General features: G+C 42.8%; 1 protein-coding gene across 6 annotated transcripts in view; it reads left to right on the forward strand.

The window, feature by feature from the left end:
• The window catches only part of TP73 (tumor protein p73), a 187916-nt gene that overhangs the window by 147436 nt on the left and 17612 nt on the right, over positions 1–22868 (forward strand). For 4 of the 6 annotated variants that reach the window (XM_073561712.1, XM_073561709.1, XM_073561714.1 and 1 more), the window contains 7 exons: positions 1497–1612; positions 5531–5640; positions 7094–7242; positions 7639–7730; positions 20916–21040; positions 21858–22009; positions 22125–22257. In XM_073561712.1, the coding sequence (XP_073417813.1) occupies positions 1497–1612; positions 5531–5640; positions 7094–7242; positions 7639–7730; positions 20916–21040; positions 21858–22009; positions 22125–22257 (877 nt within the window). The remainder of the gene's footprint in view (positions 1–1496; positions 1613–5530; positions 5641–7093; positions 7243–7638; positions 7731–20915; positions 21041–21857; positions 22010–22124; positions 22258–22868) is intronic. The other 2 variants (XM_073561713.1, XM_073561710.1) reach the window with 1 other exon arrangement.

The following is a 22868-nucleotide window of genomic DNA, read 5'->3' on the forward strand; positions in this document are numbered from 1 at the left end:
ACTAACACTGATCCAAAACACTGATGACACACTGATCCAAAACACTGATGACACTGATCCAAACACTGATGGCACACACTGATCCAAAACACTGATGACACTGATCCAAAATACTGATGCACTCTGATCCAAAACACTGATGACACTGATCCAAACACTGATGGCACACACTGATCCAAAACACTGATGACACTGATCCAAAATACTGATGGCACTTTGATCCAAAACACTGATGGCACACACTGATCCAAAACACTGATGACACTGATCCAAAATACTGATGGCACACTGATCCAAAACACTGATGACACTGATCCAAACACTGATGGCACACACTGATCCAAAACACTGATGACACTGATCCAAAATACTGATGGCACTTTGATCCAAAACACTGATGGCACACACTGATCCAAAACACTGATGACACTGATCCAAAATACTGATGGCACACTGATCCAAAACACTGATGACGCTGATCCAAAACACTGATGACACTGATCCAAACACTGATGGCACACACTGATCCAAAACACTGATGACACTGATCCAAAATACTGATGGCACACTGATCCAAAACACTGACGACACTGATCCAAAACACTGATGACACTGATCCAAAACACTGATGACACTGATCCAAACACTGATGGCACACACTGATCCAAAATACTGATGGCACACTTATCCAAAACACTGATGACACTGATCCAAACACTGATGGCACACTGATCCAAAACACAGATGACACACACTGATCCAAAACACTGATTCAAAACACTGATGGCACACTGATCAAAAACACTGAAGGCACACTGATCCAAAACTCTGATGGCACACTGATCCAAAAACACTACCACTGTTTTTTTCCGGTGCCAGAGTTATACGGACGCATGAAGGGGGCCTTAGGCAACTAATCCATCTATTTGAACAGGGCACAGTGATGTGACCAGACTGAGCCCGCGATCATCCTGATTATAGTGAATGGCTCCTTCAGGGGGTTTCCATCCAAATCCCATTTTTAATAACTTCAGATGGACCCCTGTTTGAGCCACAAAAAAAGTCTCCAGAACATGATGTGAACATAACTTTAAATGACACTGACATGCAAAGCTGCAGAATGTTTCTTTGTAATATGATTGATAGGGTTGTCCAGGATTAGAAAATAGGGTGTTTTTTATTTTACTTTTTCAAAGATTTCCTTATATGTCAGTGATCTGCAACACCCGACACACATGACCATGAAAGTCGCTGGGTATGTAAAACAACAAACTGCCTTTTCTAATAATGGACACCCTCGTTAAGCTTTGTAGTCTTTTATCTAGAAGGTGTGGCTCGTTAGCGCCATTTTTAGGTTAATGTGATGATTACATAGTTACTAAGTTTCCAAAATGGAAAGGTGCTGTCAAGTTCAACCTGTCCTTAGAATAGTGGGACTCTGCAGTGCCACCTAGTGGTTACTAAATTAATTAATACTTTTTCTTTTTTTCTCTCAGGCCAAGCAGCACCAGCCAGCCACTTAATCCGTGTGGAGGGCAACAACTTGTCACAATATGTAGATGACACTGTGACTGGTAGACAAAGCGTAATGGTGCCTTATGAGCCTCCACAGGTAACGTCCAGCCACTGCCTGTGATTGTTCCTATACATTTCTTAAGTTAAAGTGGTGTTCCAATTTCAGATAATAAATATTTTTGTATGATGAAATCTTCTACTATTTTCCATTATACTTTCTAAGCTCAGTTTTTCCCAGATCTCTGTTTGCTGTCAATGAATAGCACCCTTCACTGTTATTTCTTCCAATTCTGTCCGGGATGTGTGGTTACAAGACAGAGCTGTAATATCTGTACTGTAATGTCACCTGTGTGACCATCATGTCACCAGGACAGTTTTATCCCAGGAGGTAAACCACGAAGGTTCCTACATTTATTACAGCAAAGGTTTTCATATCTGCAAGGAATAAAGAAATTTTATGTAAATTATACAGAACAAGCAAATATTATTATTATTACTACTTGCAACACCATGACATAGTTATGTCACTATCTGCAGGGGAACTTACTGTGGACTAAATTTTTGGCTGCCAGAGAAGGAAGGAGACTGACTTCGGAACTAACAAAACACTGTACTACTTATACCTTCCAGAGGGGGAAGGAGACTGACTTCGGAACTAACAAAACACTGTACTACTGATACCTTCCAGAGGGGGAAGGTGACTGACTTCGGAACTAACAAAACACTGTACTACTTATACCTTCCAGAGGGGGAAGGAGACTGACTTGGGTACTTACAAGACGCTATACTACTGGGTGGGCCATTTATATGGATGCACCAAAATAAAATGGGAATGGTTGGTGATATCAACTTCCTGTTTGTGGCACATAAGTTCCCCCTTTCATATACTAATGTGCCACAAACAGGAAGTTGATTCCCATTTTATTTAGGTACTAGCTGAAGAGCCCGGCGCTGCCCGGGCATAGTAACTAACTGTGGTTAGTTATAGAAAATTATAATTATCCTCCATCCCATAGTCCCGTGCCCATATACCCATCATACATATCCACGATCCCATAGTCCCGTGCCCATATACATATCCGCCATCCCATAGTCCCTTGCCCATATACCTGTCAAACATATCCTCCATCCCATAGTCCCGTGCCCATATACCCGTCATACATATCCTCCATCCTATAGTCCAGTGCCCATATACCCATCACACATCCTCCATCCCATAGTCCCGTGCCCATATACATATCCGCCATCCCATAGTCCCGTGCCCATATACCCGTCAAACATATACTCCATCCCATAGTGCAGTGCCCATATACCCATCACACATCCTCCATCCCATAGTCCCGTGCCCATATACATATCCGCCATCCCATAGTCCCGTGCCTATATACCTGTCATACATATCCTCCATCCCATAGTCCAGTGCCCATATACCCATCACACATCCTCCATCCCATAGTCCTGTTCCCATATACCCATCATACATATCCTCCATCCCATAGTCCCGTGCCCATATACATATCCTCCATCCCATAGTCCCGTGCCCATATACCCGTCATACATATCCTCCATCCCATAGTCCGGTGCCCATATACTCATCACACATCCTCCATTCCATAGTCAACCATTATGACATCATAATGAGCGGCGGCAGGGCTTGCAACCTTTGATGACATCAGCGTCGCCATGGCAACCATTCTGGCATCATAATGAGGGGCGGGGCTTGGCGCGCACACACTGCTTCCCCAGTATGCAAATAGGGGCATTGTGACATCACAATGAGGGGCGGGGCTTGACGCGCACACACTTTTTCCCCCAGTATGTAGATAGGGGCAAAATTGGTGAATTGGAACGCGCGGGGTTAAAATTTCGCCTCACAACATAGCTTAGGACGCTCTCGGGGTCCAGACGAGTGACTGTGCCAAATTTTGTGGCTGTAGCTGCGACGGTGCGGATGCCTATCCCGGACATACAAACATACACACACACACACACACATACATACATACACACTTTGAGCTTTATATATTAGATACAGAGTTAGGTCCATATATATTTGGACAGAGACAACACTTTTCTAATTTTGGTTCTAGACGTTACCACAATGAATTTTAAACAAAACAATTCAGATGCAGTTGAAGTTCAGACTTTCAGCTTTCATTTGAGGGTATCCACATTAAAATTGGATGAAGGGTTTAGGAGTTTCAGGTCCTTAACATGTGCCACCCTGTTTTAAAGGGACCAAAAGCAATTGGACAGATTAAATAATTGTAAATAAAATGTTCATTTCTATTACTTTGTTGAAAATCTTTGTTGGCAATGACTGCCTGAAGTCTTGAACTCATGGACATCACCAGACGCTGTGTTTCCTCCTTTTTGATGCTCTGCCAGGCCTTCACTGCGGTGGTTTTCAGTTGCTGTTTGTGGGCCTTTCTGTCTGAAGTTTAGTCTTCAACAAGTGAAATGCATGCTCAATTGGGTTGAGATCAGGTGACTGACTTGGCCATTCAAGAATATTCCACTTCTTTGCTTTAAAAAAACTCCTGGGTTGCTTTGGCTCTATGTCATTGTCCATCTGTAGTATGAAACGCCGACCAATCAGTTTGGCTGCATTTGGCTGGATCTGAGCACACAGAATGGCTCTGAATACCTCAGAATTCATTCGGCTGCTTCTGTCCTGTGTCACATCATCAATAAACACTAGTGACCCAATGCCACTGGCAGCCATGCATGCCCAAGCCATCACACTGCCTCCGCCGTGTTTTACAGATGATGTGGTATGCTTTGGATCATGAGCTGTACCACGCCTTCGCCATACTTTCCATCATTCTGGTAGAGGTTGATCTTGGTTTCATCTGTCCAAAGAATGTTCTTCCAGAACTGTGCTGGCTTTTTTAGATGTTTTTTAGCAAAGTCCAGTCTAGCCTTTTTATTCTTGATGCTTATGAGTGGCTTGCACCGTGCAATGAACCCTCTGTATTTACTTTCATGCAGTCTTCTCTTTATGGTAGATTTGGATATTGATACGCCTACCCCCTGGAGAGTGTTGTTCACTTGGTTGGCTGTTGTGAAGGGGTTTCTCTTCACCATGGAGATTGGAGATTATTCTGCGATCATCCACCACTGTTGTCTTCCGTGGGCTCCCAGGTCTTTTTGCATTGATGAGTTCACCAGTGCTTGCTTTCTTTCTCAGGATGTACCAAACTGTAGATTTTGCCACTCCTAATGTTGAAGCAATTTCTCGGATGGGTTTTTTTCTATTTTTGCAGCTTAAAGATGGCATGTTTCACCTGCATGGAGAGCTCCTTTGACCTCATGTTTCCTTCACAGCAAAACCTTCCAAATGCAAGCACCACACCTCAAATCAACTCCAGGCCTTTTTCTGCTTAATTGAGAATGACATGACAAAGGGATTGCCCACACCTGTCCATGAAATAGCCTTGGAGTCAATTGTCCAATTACTTTTGGTCCCTTTAAAAACAAGGTGGAAAATGTTAAAGAGCTGAAACTCCTAAACCCTTCATCCAATTTGAATGTGGATACCCTCAAATGAAAGCTGAAAGTCTGAACTTCAACTGCATCTGAATTGTTTTGTTTAAAATTCATTGTGGTAATGTCTAGAACCAAAATTAGAAAAATGTCTCTGTCCAAATATATAAGGGCCTAACTGTATATATATATATATATGCATTCTATGTGTCTGTATCTATTCTTCGTTTGTGTTAGAAAATCTGTCATAGGGCTCCATTATGTGTCCATTTTGCAAGCCGGCGAGAAAATCTCGGCATACGGCTACATACGGATGCTGACATGCGCAAAATGCGCGACCACACCTTGCTTACGGATGACATACGGAGCACTATTTAGGGGACATTTCTCCGTATTATGCATGTAAAATACGGACCGTATTTTGCGTCGCTTAGTGTGACCCCGGCCTATCCCATATTGTAGGCACAGTTACTTCTATGGAGCTAGGTTCATTGTTGTAGTAAGCTGTTTTTTTTTCCGGTTCTTTTAGGTTGGCACAGAGTTCACCACAATTCTGTACAATTTCATGTGTAACAGCAGTTGTGTGGGAGGAATGAACAGAAGACCAATCCTGATAATTATCACTCTGGAGACCAGAGAGTAAGTGACCTTCTGTATATTCAGGACACATTGTATGTAGCCACTAGTGATGAGCGAACGTGCTCAGAGAAGGTCTTATCCAAGCATGCTCGTGTACTAACCTTGGACGTGCTAGAAAAATATGTCTGAATCCCTGATGCTGCATGTCTTGTGTCTGTAAGACGGCTGCCACACATGCAGGGATCACCTGTTTGTTAGGCAATTTCTGCATGTGTTGCGGCTACTGAACAGCCACGAAACATGCAGCACTGGGGATTCAGATATATTTTCCTAGCACGTCCAAAACGCTCGGTTAGCACCCGAGGATGCTCAGATAACACCTTATCCGGGAACGTTCACTCATCACTAGTAGCCACCTGTTCATGTCACGGGGTCTCCTGTCAAGCACTGGACCCTTGTAGTTGCCATACATACAGATTACCAAGTCACCCTCATTCTCATGATCAGTAAGGTTCCAATACACAAACCTCTGCTAATTTTAGCTTTTATCATTCCCAAAATTAGAAGATATTTGTTTTGTGTTTTGTGTTTTTGGTTTTTAGCTTGTAACCCCCTCCCAATAGAGCCATTCTTCATTTTTGGGCTTTTGTTTTATTCTCCACTTATTCAAAGACCATATTTTTTCTTTTTCTGTCAACATAGCCCTATGAGAACTTGTTATTTCCAGGAAGAGTCGTATTTTTGAATGACATTTACTTTACAATATAATGTACTGATCAGTAAAATAGGAAAATGGTGAAAAGATGAACAAAGATGATATTCTGCCGCTGTTTTTTAAGTTTAGTTTTTAGGATGATAAAAATGAAGTATGTAAACTGCCGCTGTCCCGTCCGCTGGGCGGGGCTTATTCACCTGCTCCCCCTGCCCATCGGACCGGACCGTGGCAGTTTACATACATCTGAACCGATATAAAAAAGGTATTTATACATGAAAGGTGCGGGGTAAGGGTTAAGCAAAAGTACTAAGAGAATCCTTATGTGACACACAATTGAATGATATCATTATATGATATCTCAAAAAAGGGGTGACAGATTCCCTTTAAACAAACACACAACTCAAGTCAGTGAGAGCTGTGATTAAGAGACCTGCACTGGAAGCAGCCAATGGAGGGGGCTAGCAATTTTTAACAGCAGCTTGTCAGGAGTTGAGAGGGAAGGTGATGGATGTGAGCAGATAACTGCTGTATAGAAATCTGTGGACTGAGAAGAGGTGGCTGGGACATTAGGAGTTAACGTCTCCAGGAATGTAACTACTGCGCACTCTGGGCTAGGATCTGGTGGTCAAACTCCATGGAAACTAGCTGTACATTATATAAGATAAAAGCTCTCACAGCAGAAAAATTACAGCAAATAGAAAAAGCAAGTCAATTACAAACTTGATTATTTTCATGCTATCGAACTAAAGCAATTTAATAACACGATAATATCCATTTAAGAACTGCATTGTTTTGCAGTGGACAAGTACTGGGCAGAAGATCATTTGAAGGTCGGATTTGTGCTTGTCCTGGAAGGGACAGGAAAGCAGATGAAGATCATTTCCGAGAACAGGCAGCTTTGAATGAAACAGCAGCCAAAAATGGCAATGCCAACAAGCGCAGTGAGTGTACGATAAGTATATTTTATTCCATCCAACATAACTGCACACTTTCTCTGCTGCCCTCTAGAGCTAGCTCTGTATCTGTATTACATGTTTATAATTCTCACTGTGATGTTATGAACTAGCCATAAAAAGTCTTATACTTCAGTCCATTTACTTGTATTTCTCATTCGCTGAACATAGAATAGTAATCCCTGGGTTATGCTCTGCCTTGTCTGATCCTGCACTGGGCAAATAAAAAAAGTATCAGTGCCTTGGTGTATACTTTATCTCACAATTTATTTTTGATCATTATTTAGTGTAACATAAAGAATTTATTTTCTGTCCACACTTTCCCAAATTTCCATTCAATAATCCCTAAATATCTATGGCTTTATCATTAAATGGATCCTTCTTTATCAGTGTCGTGTAAGCAGAGTCCCCAAGGAGTGCTGGCTGTGGGGCCAAATATCAAGAAAAGACGTCATGGGGAAGAGGATATCTACTATGTGCCAGTGAGTAAAGGCGCACTGTATACATGTCAGCAAAGGAAATACTACTATGTAGATATGAGTAAAGGCATACTATCATATACATGTCTGTAAAGACATTTTATAAAATGCTTGTCAGTAAAGCATTCTATCATATACAGTGGGGAAAATAAGTATTTGATACACTGCGAATTTGCAAGTTTCCTCCAAAAAATGAATGGAGAGGTCTGTAATTTTTATCATGGTCAGAGGCGTATCTAGGCTTTGTGGCACCCGGGGCAAGAATTTGGTTCGGCGCCCCCCCCCCCCAAGTACATATGCGACTTGCACAGTTAGTCATGTACCTACGAGCTGCTCTCCCTAATCCTCTCAATGTTCAGTAAAAAACTGAGAGAAGCAGGAAGAGAAGCTCGTTGTCACAGGACCATAACTATGAAAATCGCATATGAGTGAAGTGTCTATGTGATGACTACTGGAACCTGCAGAGCTGAATCCTGACATTGCAGGCTTCTGAATTCTCACAACGAATGCACTGCACACTTTTAGGATTCTCCCTTGCCGATATACAGTTATGTCAGCAAAAGTATGTGATTTGTATACTTCTGGCCACATTCCAACTAGACGTGCCCGGCCTCGCTCTGTTCATTGAGTGAGGCCACACATGTCTAGTCAGCATGTGACCGCATGTATGTAAATTACCGGCACGAGAGAATCCTGACAGCGTTCAGTGAGCACTGTGAGAATTCAGAAGTCTGCAGTCACTTAGAATGACTGCAGACTCAGCACAAACCTTGACAACCCCTTTAATGTTCCTAACAAATAAAAACATGAGAATTAGTCAGTATCAAATAATATTTACATCCAGGTACCTTATAGATGACATTGTCTCTGCAGTCGGTCTCCTTATCTTCTTGTCCAGATCCCATGATGAGTTTTCTCATCCACAGCTGTCTCTGCAGACTTCCATCTTCTCCGGTCTTCTGCAGCAAATCTCCACATGATCCCCTTAAAGATAGAAGTGTCATTTTAATGCTCCTAAATAAAAATGTCTGCAATATACTGTCACCTCACACTATTCCCCTCCCTCCTCATACTGTCTCCTCTAACATCCCCTCTGTTCACCATACTGTCTCCTCATATATTTACCCCCTCACTCTATACTGTCTGCTCACACATACCCCCGACTCCCCATACTGTGTCTGCACACATCACATCACCCTCACTCCCCATACTGTGTCCACATACATTAACCCGTTCGCTCCTACTGTCTGCACCCATCCCCCATACTGTTTCCTCATACATACTCTTCATTTTGTGTCCTCAAATCTCCCCACACACATTAAATCCCCCATCCCTCACACACATACATTAAATAACCCACCATCCCCACTCCAAATCCCTCACACACATTAAATCCCCCATCCCCACTCCAAATCCCTCACACACATTAAATAACCCCCCATCCCCACTCCAAATCCCCCTACACACATTAAATCCCCCATCCCCACTCCAAATCCCTCACACACATTAAATAACCCCCATCCCCACTCCAAATCCCCCCACACACTTTAAATAACCCCCATCCCCACTCCAAATCCCCCCACACACTTTAAATAACCCCCATCCCCACTCCAAATCCCCCCACACACTTTAAATAACCCCCATCCCCACTCCAAATCCCTCACACATTAAATAACCCCCCATCCCCACTCCAAATCCCCTCACACACATTAAATAACCCCCCATCCCCACTCCAAATCCCCCCACACTTTAAATAACCCCCCATCCCCACTCAATAACCCCCATCCCTACTCCCAAATCCTCCCCACATTAAGTATCCCCCATCCCCACTCATTAACTCCCCCCACACATTAATCCCCATCCCCACTCATTAACCTCCTTCCCCACATTAACACTCCCCATCTTCGGTGTCTTCAGCTCCACAGTGGAGCACTTACAACCAGCGTTCACTCTGGGTGCCGGGGAGTGACGTCAGCAGCGTGATCACATGACCTGATCACGCTGCTGACGTCGCTCTGGCCCGGCGGTCAGAGCTTCAATTGTACTGGCGTCTGTATAGATGCCAGTACAATTGTTCTCTGGGAGCCGGCACGCGCACCTTCTCTGCGGCAGCTGTTAGCCTGACAGCTGACACAGAGAACCGCCGACTCTCAGGCCGGGGGGGCGGCAGAACGCAGCCGCCAAGGAGGACACTGCGGACCGCTGCATTAGGCGGCCCGACTGCGCCCCCTGCCGGCTGCCCCCCCCTAGATACGCCCCTGCTCATGGTACCCTTCAACTGTGAAAGACGATCCAAAAAAAAAAAAATCACGTTGGATAATTTTTACATAATTAATTTGCAATTTATTGTATGAAATAAGTATTTGATACAATAGAAAAACAGAACTTAATATTTGGTACGGAATCCTTTGTTTGCAATTACAGAGGTCAGACGTTTCCTGTAGTTGACCAACTTACATACTTCAGCAGAGATTTTGGCCCACACCTACAGTTGTGGCCAAACGTATTGACACCCCTACAATTCTGTCAGATAATACTCAGTTTCTTCCTGAAAATGTTTGCAAACGCAAATTCTTTGGTATTATTATCGTCAGTTAATTTGTCTTAAATGAAAAAACACAAAAGAGAATGAAGCAAAAAGCAAAACATTGATCATTTCACACAAAACTCCAAAAATGGGCCAGACAAAAGTATTGGCACCCTCAGCCTAATACTTGGTCGCACAACCTTTAGCCAAAATAACTGCGACCAACCGCTTCCGGTAACCATCAATGAGTTTCTTACAATGCTCTGCTGGAATTTTAGACCATTCTTCTTTGGCAAACTGCTCCAGGCCCCTGATATTTGAAGGGTGCCTTCTCCAAACTGCCATTTTTAGATCTCTCCACAGGTGTTCTATGGGATTCAGGTCTGGACTCATTGCTGGCCACCTTAGAAGTCTCCAGTGCTTTCTCTCAAACCATTTTCTAGTGCTTTTTGAAGTGTGTTTTGGGTCATTGTCTTGCTGGAAGACCCATGAGCTCTGAGGGAGACCCAGCTTTCTCACACTGGGCCCTACATTATGCTGCAAAATTTGTTGGTAGTCTTCAGACTTCATAATGCCATGCACACGGTCAAGCAGTCCAGTGCCAGAGGCAGCAAAGCAACCCCAAAACATCAGGGAACCTCTGCCATGTTTGACTGTAGGGACCGTGTTCTTTTCTTTGAATGCCTCTTTTTTCTCCTGTAAACTCTATGTTGATACCTTTGCCCAAAAAGCTCTACTTTTGTGTCATCTGACAAGAGAACATTCTTCCAAAACGTTTTAGGCTTTTTCAGGTAAGTTTTGGCAAACTCCAGCCTGGTTTTTTATGTATCGGAATAAGAAGTGGGGTCTTCCTGGGTCTCCTACCATACAGTCCGTTTTCATTCAGACGCCGATGGATAGTACGGGTTGACACTGTTGTACCCTCGGACTGCAGGGCAGCTTGAACTTGTTTGGTTGTTAGTCAAGGTTCTTTATCCAACATCCGCACAATCTTGCGTTGAAATCTCTTGTCAATTTTTCTTTTCCGTCCACATCTAGGGAGGTTAGCCACAGTGCCATGGGCTTTAAACTTCTTGATGACACTGCGTACGGTAGACACAGGAACATTCAGGTCTTTGGAGATGGACTTGTAGCCTTGAGATTGCTCATGCTTCCTCACAATTTGGTTTCTCAAGTCCTCAGACAGTTCTTTGGTCTTCTTTCTTTTCTCCATGCTCAATGTGGTACACACAAGACAGAGGTTGAGTCAACCTTAATCCATGTCAACTGGCTGCAAGTGTGATTTAGTTATTGCCAACACCTGTTAGGTGCCACAGGTAAGTTACAGGTGCTGTTAATTACACAAATTAGAGAAGCATCACATGATTTTTCGACCAGTGCCAATACTTTTGTCCACCCTCTTTTTTATGTTTGGTGTGGAATTATATCCAATTTGGCTTTAGGACAATACTTTTTGTGTTTTTTCATTTAAGACAAATTAAATGAAGATAATAATACCAAAGAATTTGTGTTTGCAATCATTTTCAGGAAGAAACTGAGTATTATCTGACAGAATTGCAGGGGTGTCAATACTTTTGGCCACAACTGTACATACAGATCTTATGCAGATCTTTCAGGTTTTGAGGCTGTAGCCGGGCAACATTAAGTTTCTTCTCCCTTCAAAGATTTTTTATTGGGTTCGGGTGTGGAGGTCTCCAGGACCTTGAAATGCTAATTATGAAGTCACTACTTAGTTGCCTTCGCTGTGTGTTTCGGGTCATTGTCATGCTGGAAGACCCAGCCACGAATGATTGTCTGACTGAGGGAAGGAGGTTGTTGGCAAAAATCTCACAATGCATGACCCCATCCATCCTCTCTTCAATACGGTGCAGTTGTCCTGTCCCCTCAAAGTATGATGTTTCTTCCACCATGCTTCATGGTTAGGATGGTGTTCTTGGAGTTATAATCATCCTTCTTCTTTCTCCAAACACGGTGAGTGGAGTTGATATAAACAAGTACTATTTTGGTCTCATCTGACTATATGACCTCCCATACCTCCTGTCGATCATCCAGATGGTGACTGACAAACTTCAAAAGGCTTCAACATGTGCAGGCTAAGCAGGGTTATCTTGCATGCCCTGTAGGATTTTTTTATCTATGACGACGTAGTGTGTTACTAACGGTAATGTTTGAGACTGTGGTCCCAGCTCTCTTCAGGTCATTGACCAGGTCCTCCCGTGTAGTTTTGGGCTGATTCCTGACGTTTATCAGAATTATACTTACCCCGCGAAGCGAGATCTTGCATGGAGCTCCAAACCAAAGAAGACTGACAGTCATCTTGTGTTTCTTCCATTTTCTAATAATTGCTCCAACTGTTGTCGTGTGACCAATCTGCTTGCCTATTGTCCTGTAGCCCATCCTAGCCTTGTGCAGGTCTACAATTTTGTCTCTGGTGTCCTTAGACTGCGCTTTGATCTTTACATGGTGGAGAGGTTGGAGTGTGATTGATTGAGTGTGTGGACAGGTGTCTATTATACCTTTATTGCGTTCAAACAGGTGCAGTGAATACAGGTAATGAGTGCAAAGTAGGAGGGCTTCTTACAGAAAAACTAATAGGTCTGTGACAGCCAGAATTCTTGCTGGTTTGTAGGTGATCGAATACTTATTTCATGCAATAAAATGCAATTTAATTATTTAAAAATCATACACACCTCTCAATTCTTTGTAGATGGGAAAATTTACACAATTTGCAGTGTATTAAATACCATATATACTGAAAACACCCCCTCGGCTTATTCACAAGTCAATTGTCCCAGAAAGACGGCGGGGAAGCGGCAGAGCATTGGGTCACAGAGGCAGGAGATGGCGGCTGTGGCTAAAGCCTGTGCCGCTGCTAAAGAGAAATTAATATTCATTTCTCTAATAGCGCACAGTGACAGCTGCTGGATTCCAGAACACATCCTACTTACCTTCACTGCGCGCCATCATTGCATCTCGTTGGTTCCGGCGGCAGTAGCTCTTCCGGCCGAGCGATCATATGGCTCAGCTTATTAAACCAATGAATATTCATGCCTCTCCACTCCCATAGGCGTTAATGAGAAGGGCCACGTGATCGCTCGGCTGGAAAAGCTGCTGGCGCCTGAACGAAATGAGGCAAGGGCGCGCAGGCAAGGTACGGGGATAAGGAGCAAAGCATACAAGGATAGGGAATAAGGAGCCATGCATACAAGGATAGGGGATTAGGAGCCATTCATACAAGGACAGGGACGGGGGAGCCATGCATACCAGGATAAGGATGAGGGGACAATGCATACCCGGCTTATAGTCAATAAGTTTACCCAGTTTTTTTATATATAAATATATGTCCATAAAGACATATCATTATATACACTTCAGTAAAGGAATACTACTCTACACACGTCAGTAAAGGTGTAAAACATATATATTATATATATATATATATATATATATATATACACACACACACACATACAGTGGTGTTTAAAGTGTTTGCCCTCTTCCTAATTTCCTGTTCTTTTGCATGTTTATCACACTTAAATGTTTCAGATCACCAAATTTAAATATTAGACAAAGATAAAACAAGTAATCACAAAGTGCAGTTTTTAAATGAAGGCCTTTATTATTAAGTGAAAAAGAAATCCAAAACTACAGGGCCCAGTGTGAAAAATTGATTCCCCTCCCCCTTAAAACTTAAATTAACTGTGGCTTATCACATCATTTGGAAGCAGAATTCAAATTCCCTAGCCACACCCAAAACTGATTAATCAAGAAATCACTTAAATAGGACTTGCCTGACAGTGAAGTAGACTAAAAATTCCTTAGAAGCTAGACATCTTGATGCGATCCAAAGAAATTCTGGAACAAATGAGAAATAAAGTACTGTATTTACTCGTGTATAAGCCGACCCGTGTATAAGCCGACCCCCCTAATTTTGCCACAAAAAATGGGAAAACTTATTGACTCGCGTATAAGCCTAAACAAATATAAAATAAAAATAGATACCAATAAAAGTAAAATTAATTGTGACATCAGTAGGATAAATGTTTTCGAATATCCATATTGAATCAGGAGCCCCATAACATGCTCCATAGAGTCCAAGATGGCCCCATAACATGCTCCATACAAAATACACCCCATATAATGCTGCACAAAGGTTATGACCCCCATAAGATGCTCCATAGATTATGCCCTCATAAAATGCTCCATAGATTATGCCCCCATATGCTGCTCCATAGATTATGCCCCCATATGCTGCCTCATAGATTATGCCCCCATATGCTGCCCCATAGATTATGCCCCCATTTGCTGCCCCATAGAATATGCCCCCATATGCTGCCCCATAGAATATGCCCCCATATGCTGCCCCATAGAATATGCCCCCATATGCTGCCCCATAGAATATGCCCCCATATGCTGCCCCATAGAATATGCCCCCATATGCTGCCCCATAGAATATGCCCCATATGCTGCCCCATAGAATATGCCCCCATATGCTGCCCCATAGAATATGCCCCCATATGCTGCCCCATAGAATATGCCCCCATATGCTGCCCCATAGAATATGCCCCCATATGCTGCCCCATAGAATATGCCCCCATATGCTGCCCCATAGAATATGCCCCCATATGCTGCCCCATAGAATATGCCCCCATATGCTGCCCCATAGAATATGCCCCCATATGCTGCCCCATAGAATATGCCCCCATATGCTGCCCCATAGAATATGCCCCCATATGCTGCTGCACAAAAAATGCCATACTCACCTCTCCTGCTCAGGACCCGACACTTGAGATATTCACCTGTCCAGGGTCCATCGCTGGTCACCAGTGTCTGCGCGTCCTGTGTGAGTGACTGTTCAGCCAGCAGAGGGCGCGGTGTGCACTAACTACGTCACCGTGCCCCCTGCTGGCTAAACGTCAAGGACACAGGAAGCAGCAGACAGCATGAGCAGCGATGGACCCACGGACAGGTGAATATCGCTATACTCACCCCACCTGGCGCGGTCTCTGCACTGCAGCCTCGCTTCTCCACTGTCTCCCTTCCTGTCTTCAGTGGTCACATGATACCACTCATTACACTCATGAATATGCGCATATTGATGAGTTTAATGAGCGGTACCACGTGACTGCTGAAGGCAGGAAGGGAGACAGTGGAGAAGCGGGGGGGCTGCAGAAACCGCGTCGGGGGGTCAGTATGATCTCTGACACCCCTGTCCCCCCTCCCCCACCGACCCCCAGGTATATGACTCGTGGATAAGACGAGAGAAAGACTTTCAGCCCAAAAAAATGGGCTGAAAAACTCCTCTTATACACGAGTATTTATGGTAATTAAGATCTATTAGTCTGGAACAGGTTACAAAGCTATTCATAAAGCTTTGAGCCTTCAGCGAACCACAGTGAGAGTCATTATACACAAATGGTGAAAACATGGAACAGTGGTGAACCTTTCCAGGAGTGGCTGGACAACCGAAATTACCCCAAAAGCACAGTGACGACTCATCTAAGAGGTCACAAAAGACCTCACAACAACATCCAAAGAACATCCAAAGAACTGCAAAGTTCCTATCTTCAAAAAGGGCAAGAAGGTGGACCCAGGGAACTATAGGCCAGTGAGTCTGACTTCTATACCAGGAAAGATCTTTGAACAAATTATTAAACAACATGTATGTTAGTACCTGGATAAGAATGAAGTGATTAAACAGAGTCAGCATGGGTTTGTAACTCATAAGTCACGTCAGACTAAGTTAATTTCCTTGTATGTCAGAATCACTGACTGGATGGATCAAATGCTGTAGATATAGTATATCTTGACTTCAGCAAAGCATTTGACAAAGTATCTCACACAATCCTTATTAAAAAAAATGACTAAGTATGGAATGGACAAGGCAACTTTTAGGTGCCCTGAGGCCCTGCACATCCTCCGGGAAATCCCATCCCAAACTGGTTTGGTGGCAGTGCTCTGTGCTGGGGCAGGGGCTCTGTGCTGGGACAGGGGGCTGTGCTCCAGTGCAGTGGCAGCAGCTCTCTGTGTTCCGTGGGGGGGGCTCCGCCGGTATTTTGTCAAAGCCCAGAGGCCCCCGCACATCCATTGCTGCCATGTTCCGGTGGCCTCTGGGAGCATGGTCGCCGGGAAGATGTCCGCCGTAGCGGGGGGGGGGGGGGGGCGTATGCTCAGATTCAGATCTCGTCCCGAGATCTTGTTGCCGAGATTTGAATCTGAGCATGCGCCGCCCCCGGCTTGGCGGCCATCTTCCTGATGGCCGTGTTCCCAGAGGCCACCGCAACATTGCAGCAATGGATGTGCAGGGGCCTCCGGGCTTTGATGAAATGCTGGCGGAGCCCCCCACGGAGCACAAAGAGCCGCCGCCACTGCACCAGAGCACAGCCCCCCTGCTCCAGCACAGAGCTGCCACCCCTGCACTAGCACAGAGCATCACCACCAGACCAGCTTGGGATGGGATTTCCAGGAGGCCATCGCACCAGCCTGGACCACTCCTCCACCTGTGCCGATTCCTTCCCTGCTTAGCTGAATTCAGACTGTAGGACGGACCCCCATTTGACACTATTTTTTTACCCTATTTTCCTTCTGAAAATTTGGGGTGCGTCTTATGGTCCGGTGCGTCTTATAGTCCGAAAAATATGGTAAATTTGCCTACGACACAAAGCTAGTAGGGATAGCTAATAATAGAGAAGAGAGAGAGGATTCAAAAAGATATAAATAAACTGGAGCAGGGGGCAGCAACTAACAGAATGGTTTTTAACAGGGAAAAATGCAAAGTACTACACCTGGGCAATAAAAAAAGCATATACAGAATGGGAGGAATAGGGCTTAGCAACAGCACATGTGAAAAAGACTTGGGTATACTAATAGATCACAGACTGAACATGAGTCAACAGTGTGATACAGCAGCAAAAAAGGCAAATGCAATTCTAGGATGTATCAACAGAAGCATACAGTCTAGATCACGTGAAGTCATTATTGCCCTCTACTCCTCTTTGGTCAGACCTCATCTGGAATATTGTGTCCAGTTCTGGGCACCACATTTTAAAAAAGACATCAACAAACTAGAGCAAGTTCAGAGAAGAGCAACCAGAATGGTGACCGGTCTGCAAACCATGTCTTATGAGGAACGGTTGCAGAATTTGGGAATGTTTAGCTTGCAAAAGAGAAGATTGAGAGGAGACTTAATAGATGTCTACAAATATCTGAAGGGCTGTCACATTGTAGAAGGATCATTTTTTTCTCATTTGCACAAGGAAAGACTAGACGCAATGGGATGAAACTGAATTGGAGGAGACACAAATTAGATATTAGAAAAAACTTCTTGACAGTTAGGGTGATCAATGAGTGGAACAGGCTGCCACGAGAGGTTCTCCTTCAATAGAAGTCTTCAAACAGAGGCTGGACAGACATCTCTCTGGGATGATTTAGTGAATCCTGCTTTGAGCAGGGGGTTGGACCAGATGGCCCAGGAGGTCCCTTCCAACTGTACCATTCTATGATTCACTTGCCTCAGTTATGGTCAGAGACTGGGCAAAAATGACCTGCATGGCAGGGATCTAAGATGAAAACCACTGCTGAGCAATAAGAACATAAAGGCTCATCTCAGTTTTGCCAGAAAACATCTTGATGATCCTCCAGACCTTTGGGAGAGTACTGTGTGGACTGACGAGACAAAAGTTGAACTTTTTAAAAGGTGTATGTTCCATTACATCTGGCACAGAAGTAACACAGCATTTTAGAAAAGTAACATCATACCAACAGTAAAATATGGTGGTGGTAGTGTGATGGTCTGGGTCTGTTTTGCTGCTTCAGGACCTGTAAGACTTGCTGTGGTAAATGGAAACATGAATTCTGCTGTCTACCAAAAAACCCTGTAGAAAATGTCTGGCCATCCGTTCGTTACCTCAAGCTGAAGTGCACTTGGGTTCTGCAGCAGGACAATGATCCAAAACACATCAGCAAGTCCACGTCTGAATGGCTTAAGAAAAACAAAATTATGACTTTGGAGTGGCCTAGTCAAAGACCTGACCTTAATCCGATTGAGATGTAGTGGCATGACCTTAAAAAGGCAGTTCATGCTCGGAAACCCTGCAATGTGGTTGAATTACAACAATTCTGCAGAGAGGGCCAAAATTTCTCCAGAGCGTTGTAAAAGACTCATTGCCAGTTATCGTAAATGCTTGGTTGCAGTTATTGCTGCTAAGGGTGGCCCAACCAGTTATTAGGTTTAGAGGGCAATCACTTTTTCACACAGTGCCCTGTAAGTTTGGATTTATTTTTCCCTTAATAATAAAGACCTTCATTTAAAAACTGTATTTTGTGATTGCATGTGTTATCTTTGTCTAATATTTAATTTTGTTTGTGACATTTAAGTGTGACAAATATGCAAAAGAATAGGAAATCCAAAAGGGGGCAAACACTTTTTCACACAACTGTATATTATGTCCATAAATGCATAATACTACATACACATTAGAGGGGGGAAAGGAAGGGGAAACACAATAAGGGATGTCAAATATATTTAATAAATCAATATAATGAGCACGTAAAAGACAATGTGCCCCCTCCCAATAAGAATGGATGGCAGACCATCTGATACAAGATAGAAAAAAACAACTGAAGATGGTGATGAAATACCTGGCAGTAGCCGTGTGTATAAATCAAGTAATAAAAAAAAAAAAAGAATAAAATTGCTTTGATAAAAAAGCCTTTATTAATAAAATATATTTGGCCAAACAACATACAATTATAAGTTAAAAAATTAGTTCTGAAGGCAATGAGCCCCTGTAATGTACTGAGTAAATATACCAATACTTTATATAGGATAAATCCAGACAATGTATATTCAAATAATAATCATCTCTATACCACATGGACAGATGTACTAATAGTATATTAGGAAAATATAACAATATATAGGATAAATCCAAATAATATATACTCAGATAATAATCATCTCTATACCACATAGACAGGTCGCAGATGAATTAAGCACGTGTTAAAGAACATTGTTGTAGCAGCAAAAACAAATATAAAGTGCAAAAATAGTGCAAAATACTACCACAACGAATAAAACGTAATGATGAAAATAGATAATGTGAATGAACTCCAAAAAAAATTATAATGTTATATAACTGTGCAAAATATGCAAATGTTACAAAAAGATGTGCAGATAAACACAATAGTGGTATTAAAAATGCACAAAATGTATATCAATGGAAAAAATGCAAAATATGTACTAAATGTAAACAAATATCACAATAGTGTGCACTGCTAAGAAAAAATACACTGAAAAATACACGTGCAAACATATGTCACAATAGTGTGCGCTGCTAAGAAAACATGGGCCGATGGATAAAGCCAAAAAACACAATGATGGGCTGAATACCTGCAGATCTGAGACAAGTGGGAGAAGCGGTATGCCTGTTGAACGTGCCCCGACGCGCGTTTCGGAAAGCTCCTGCGTCAGGGGAGAGATACAAATTCAGCTGAGGGGTTTATTTATAGTCCTGTGAATCCGGTATATGAGGCAATACGGCGCATGCGCCGTTGCCGTGAACCGGAATTGACATGGCAAGCGACGTCATGTGAACAAACACCGCCCTAGGGCGTGTGATAGCACATAGAGACGCCATTGCCAAGCAACATGCCAGCACGTCAAACTGCTCATGCGCACTGCTCAATACATAATAAAGGGACTCGATTACTGCATAAAACTGTGTAGCAGGATATAGAGCAGATAAGGACACCGCAAACAGCGGTATAAGAATAAATGTTTCTGCTGCAAAAAACTGTGTGGCAGGATGTAATGTAGACAGATAGAAACACCACGGTATATTAGAATGGATATATGCCAAACACTTTTATACATATGGACAAGTATAAAAATCCATTATATAAGAAAAACCGGAATGGAGGATAATAAAAATAACCTATGAATATATTTTGTGCATTTTTAATACCACTATTGTGTTTATCTGCACATCTTTTTGTAACATTTGCATATTTTGCACACTTATATTACATTATAATTTTTTGGGAGTTCATTCACGTTATCTATTTTCATCATTACAATGTTTTATTCGTTGTGGTAGTATTTTGCACTATTTTTGCACTTTTTATTTGTTTTTGCTGCTACAACATTGCTCTTTGATTATCTGAGTATATATTATTTGGATTTATCCTATATATTGGTATATTTTCCTAATATACTATTAGTACATCTGTCCATGTGGTATAGAGGTGATTATTACTTGAATATACATTGTCTGGATTTATCCTATATATTGGTATATTTACTCAGTACATTACAGCGGCTCATTGCCTTCAGCACTAATTTTTTTTAACTCAAAATTGTATGTTGTTTGGCCAAATATAATTTATTAACAAAGGCTTTTTTTATCAAAGCAATTTTATTCTTTTTTTTATTACTTGATTTGTACACCCGGCTACTGCCCCAGGTATTTCATCGCCATCTTCAGGTTGTTTTTTTCTACATACACAGTAAAGTGCACTATGTATGTAAGGACACACAATATATGTGACAGTCAGAACAATAAAATGTGCTGTGGCCGTATGTATCTACATCGTGACCAGTCTTGCTTTCGTCCCTATGATTTTTCTTATGTCCGCCCCGATGTTGTTGTCCTTTGTTTCAGGTTCGTGGTCGGGAGAACTTTGAAATCTTGATGAAGATAAAGGAGAGTCTGGAGCTGGTGGAGTTGGTGCCGCAGCAGTTAGTGGACTCTTACAGACAGCAACAGCAGCAGCTGCTCCAGAGACAGTAAGCCAAATCCTTAGCACGGATGTAGGATAGGCGGACTAACTGACCTCTGAGCTCGCTAACGTCTCAGCTCTCTGCAGCAATGTCCCTTCTTATAAGGCCATTTTCAAATCATCTGTTTTTACTCTATTTAAGGTAGACACTGGGAAAAGCTCCCAACTTGTACATTCATGGGAACCTGTCACATTATACTTGCCGTCCGATCTGGGGACAGCACGGTATAGAGAAGGAGAAACAGAGTATATGATATATACTGTAGGTCTGTGGGAAAAGATTCAGTATAACTTGTGTTTCATTCATTGGTGTCCAGTGGGCGGTCCTACTAGTGATTGACAGCTATCTCTGCAGGCACAGCCATACCGGACATACTTTCAATCACTAGTAGGATCGCCCACTTTTCTCATATCCATATTACACCAGGGATTTCACGGAAAAAAATACAATTTTTACTGAATATTTTCCCACAAGCATGTAGATATATCTAATCAGCTTCTCCTGCTCTATAGTATGCTGCCGGCAGAACAGACACCATCATCACCAGGACACAGCAAAGCTGAGACTGATGTCTATAGGTGGCATCTGTCAACCATAGACTACAATGGTACAGTTGTGCTCAAAAGTTACATACCCCGGCAGACTTTTTGCTTTCTTGGCCTTTTTTCAGAGAATATGAATGATAAGACCAAAACTTTTTTTTTTTTTTTTATTTTTTTCTGCCATCACCTCCATGTTTGCTCAGTGGTAATCTGAGCATTACATCTCTGACATATAGGACATTTCTGTATAATCTGTACTAACACCATATGTTTCTTCCCAGTGCTCACCTGCAGTCACAATCATCCTATGGTCCTGTCATGTCTCCAATGAATAAAGTCCACGGAGGGATCAACAAGCTGCCATCCGTCAACCAGCTGGTGGGGCAGCCCAACCAGCACGGAGCAAACCCTGCGCCAGGGATGATGCCCATGAGTAAGAATATTATCCACACCCTTCTACTAAGCTTGTAGATGTTATTACTTCCATGGTATTGCTACATACTGTCATCAAGGTCATGTAATACTCTGCTTTCCCCCTCTGTTTCCAGGCTCTGGTATGCTGAACAACCACTCCATGCAACCAAATGGGGAGATGAACGGTGCTCACTCTTCCCAGTCTATGGTATCGGGGTCACACTGCACTCCCCCACCGCCCTACAACGCTGACCCCAGCCTTGTCAGGTACTCCTGTTATTACATGGTTGTTACCCGTACTTTGCATGGATCTAATGTACTGTAGGTGCATCATCTGTGAACTAACCTGCCCTCTAAATTACCAGTCGTGACAATCATGGTCATGTAGCGCACAACACATGATAAACGACTGACAACATAAACTTCGGAAAAGTATCGACACTTGTGGGACACTGATAAGGAGAATGATAGCAGGCAACTGTCAACTTACTCATGCATTTACAAGAGGAATAGCAATAACATGGTGCTCCAGAATTGTCATTTTAGGGGGAATCATAATATTTACCAAACAGGAGTCGGAGGAGAGCTTGATCTAGTCCTCCTATGCTATTGCTCTCACGGCGTTTTACCATTTTTTTTGTAAATTTTTCATCTAAAAATATAGATGGGGAAAATGAATCATGCTTTGAGCAGGGGGTTGGACACGATGACTCTTGAGGTCCCTTCCAACTTTAACATTCTATAATTCTAAAAAAAGAAAGGAAGAGGGTAACATGGAAAATGGGGCTAAATATCTTTAGGCTGGAGATGTCACATACATTTCTTAAAGTGCTGAAGTCTTAAAGAAAACACAGTCATTGTAGTAAATCTGCATCTCC

Source organism: Dendrobates tinctorius, unplaced genomic scaffold, assembly GCF_039654945.1.
Source record: "Dendrobates tinctorius isolate UK_male_01 unplaced genomic scaffold, ASM3965494v1 ptg000326l, whole genome shotgun sequence".
Lineage (NCBI taxonomy): Eukaryota > Metazoa > Chordata > Amphibia > Anura > Dendrobatidae > Dendrobates > Dendrobates tinctorius.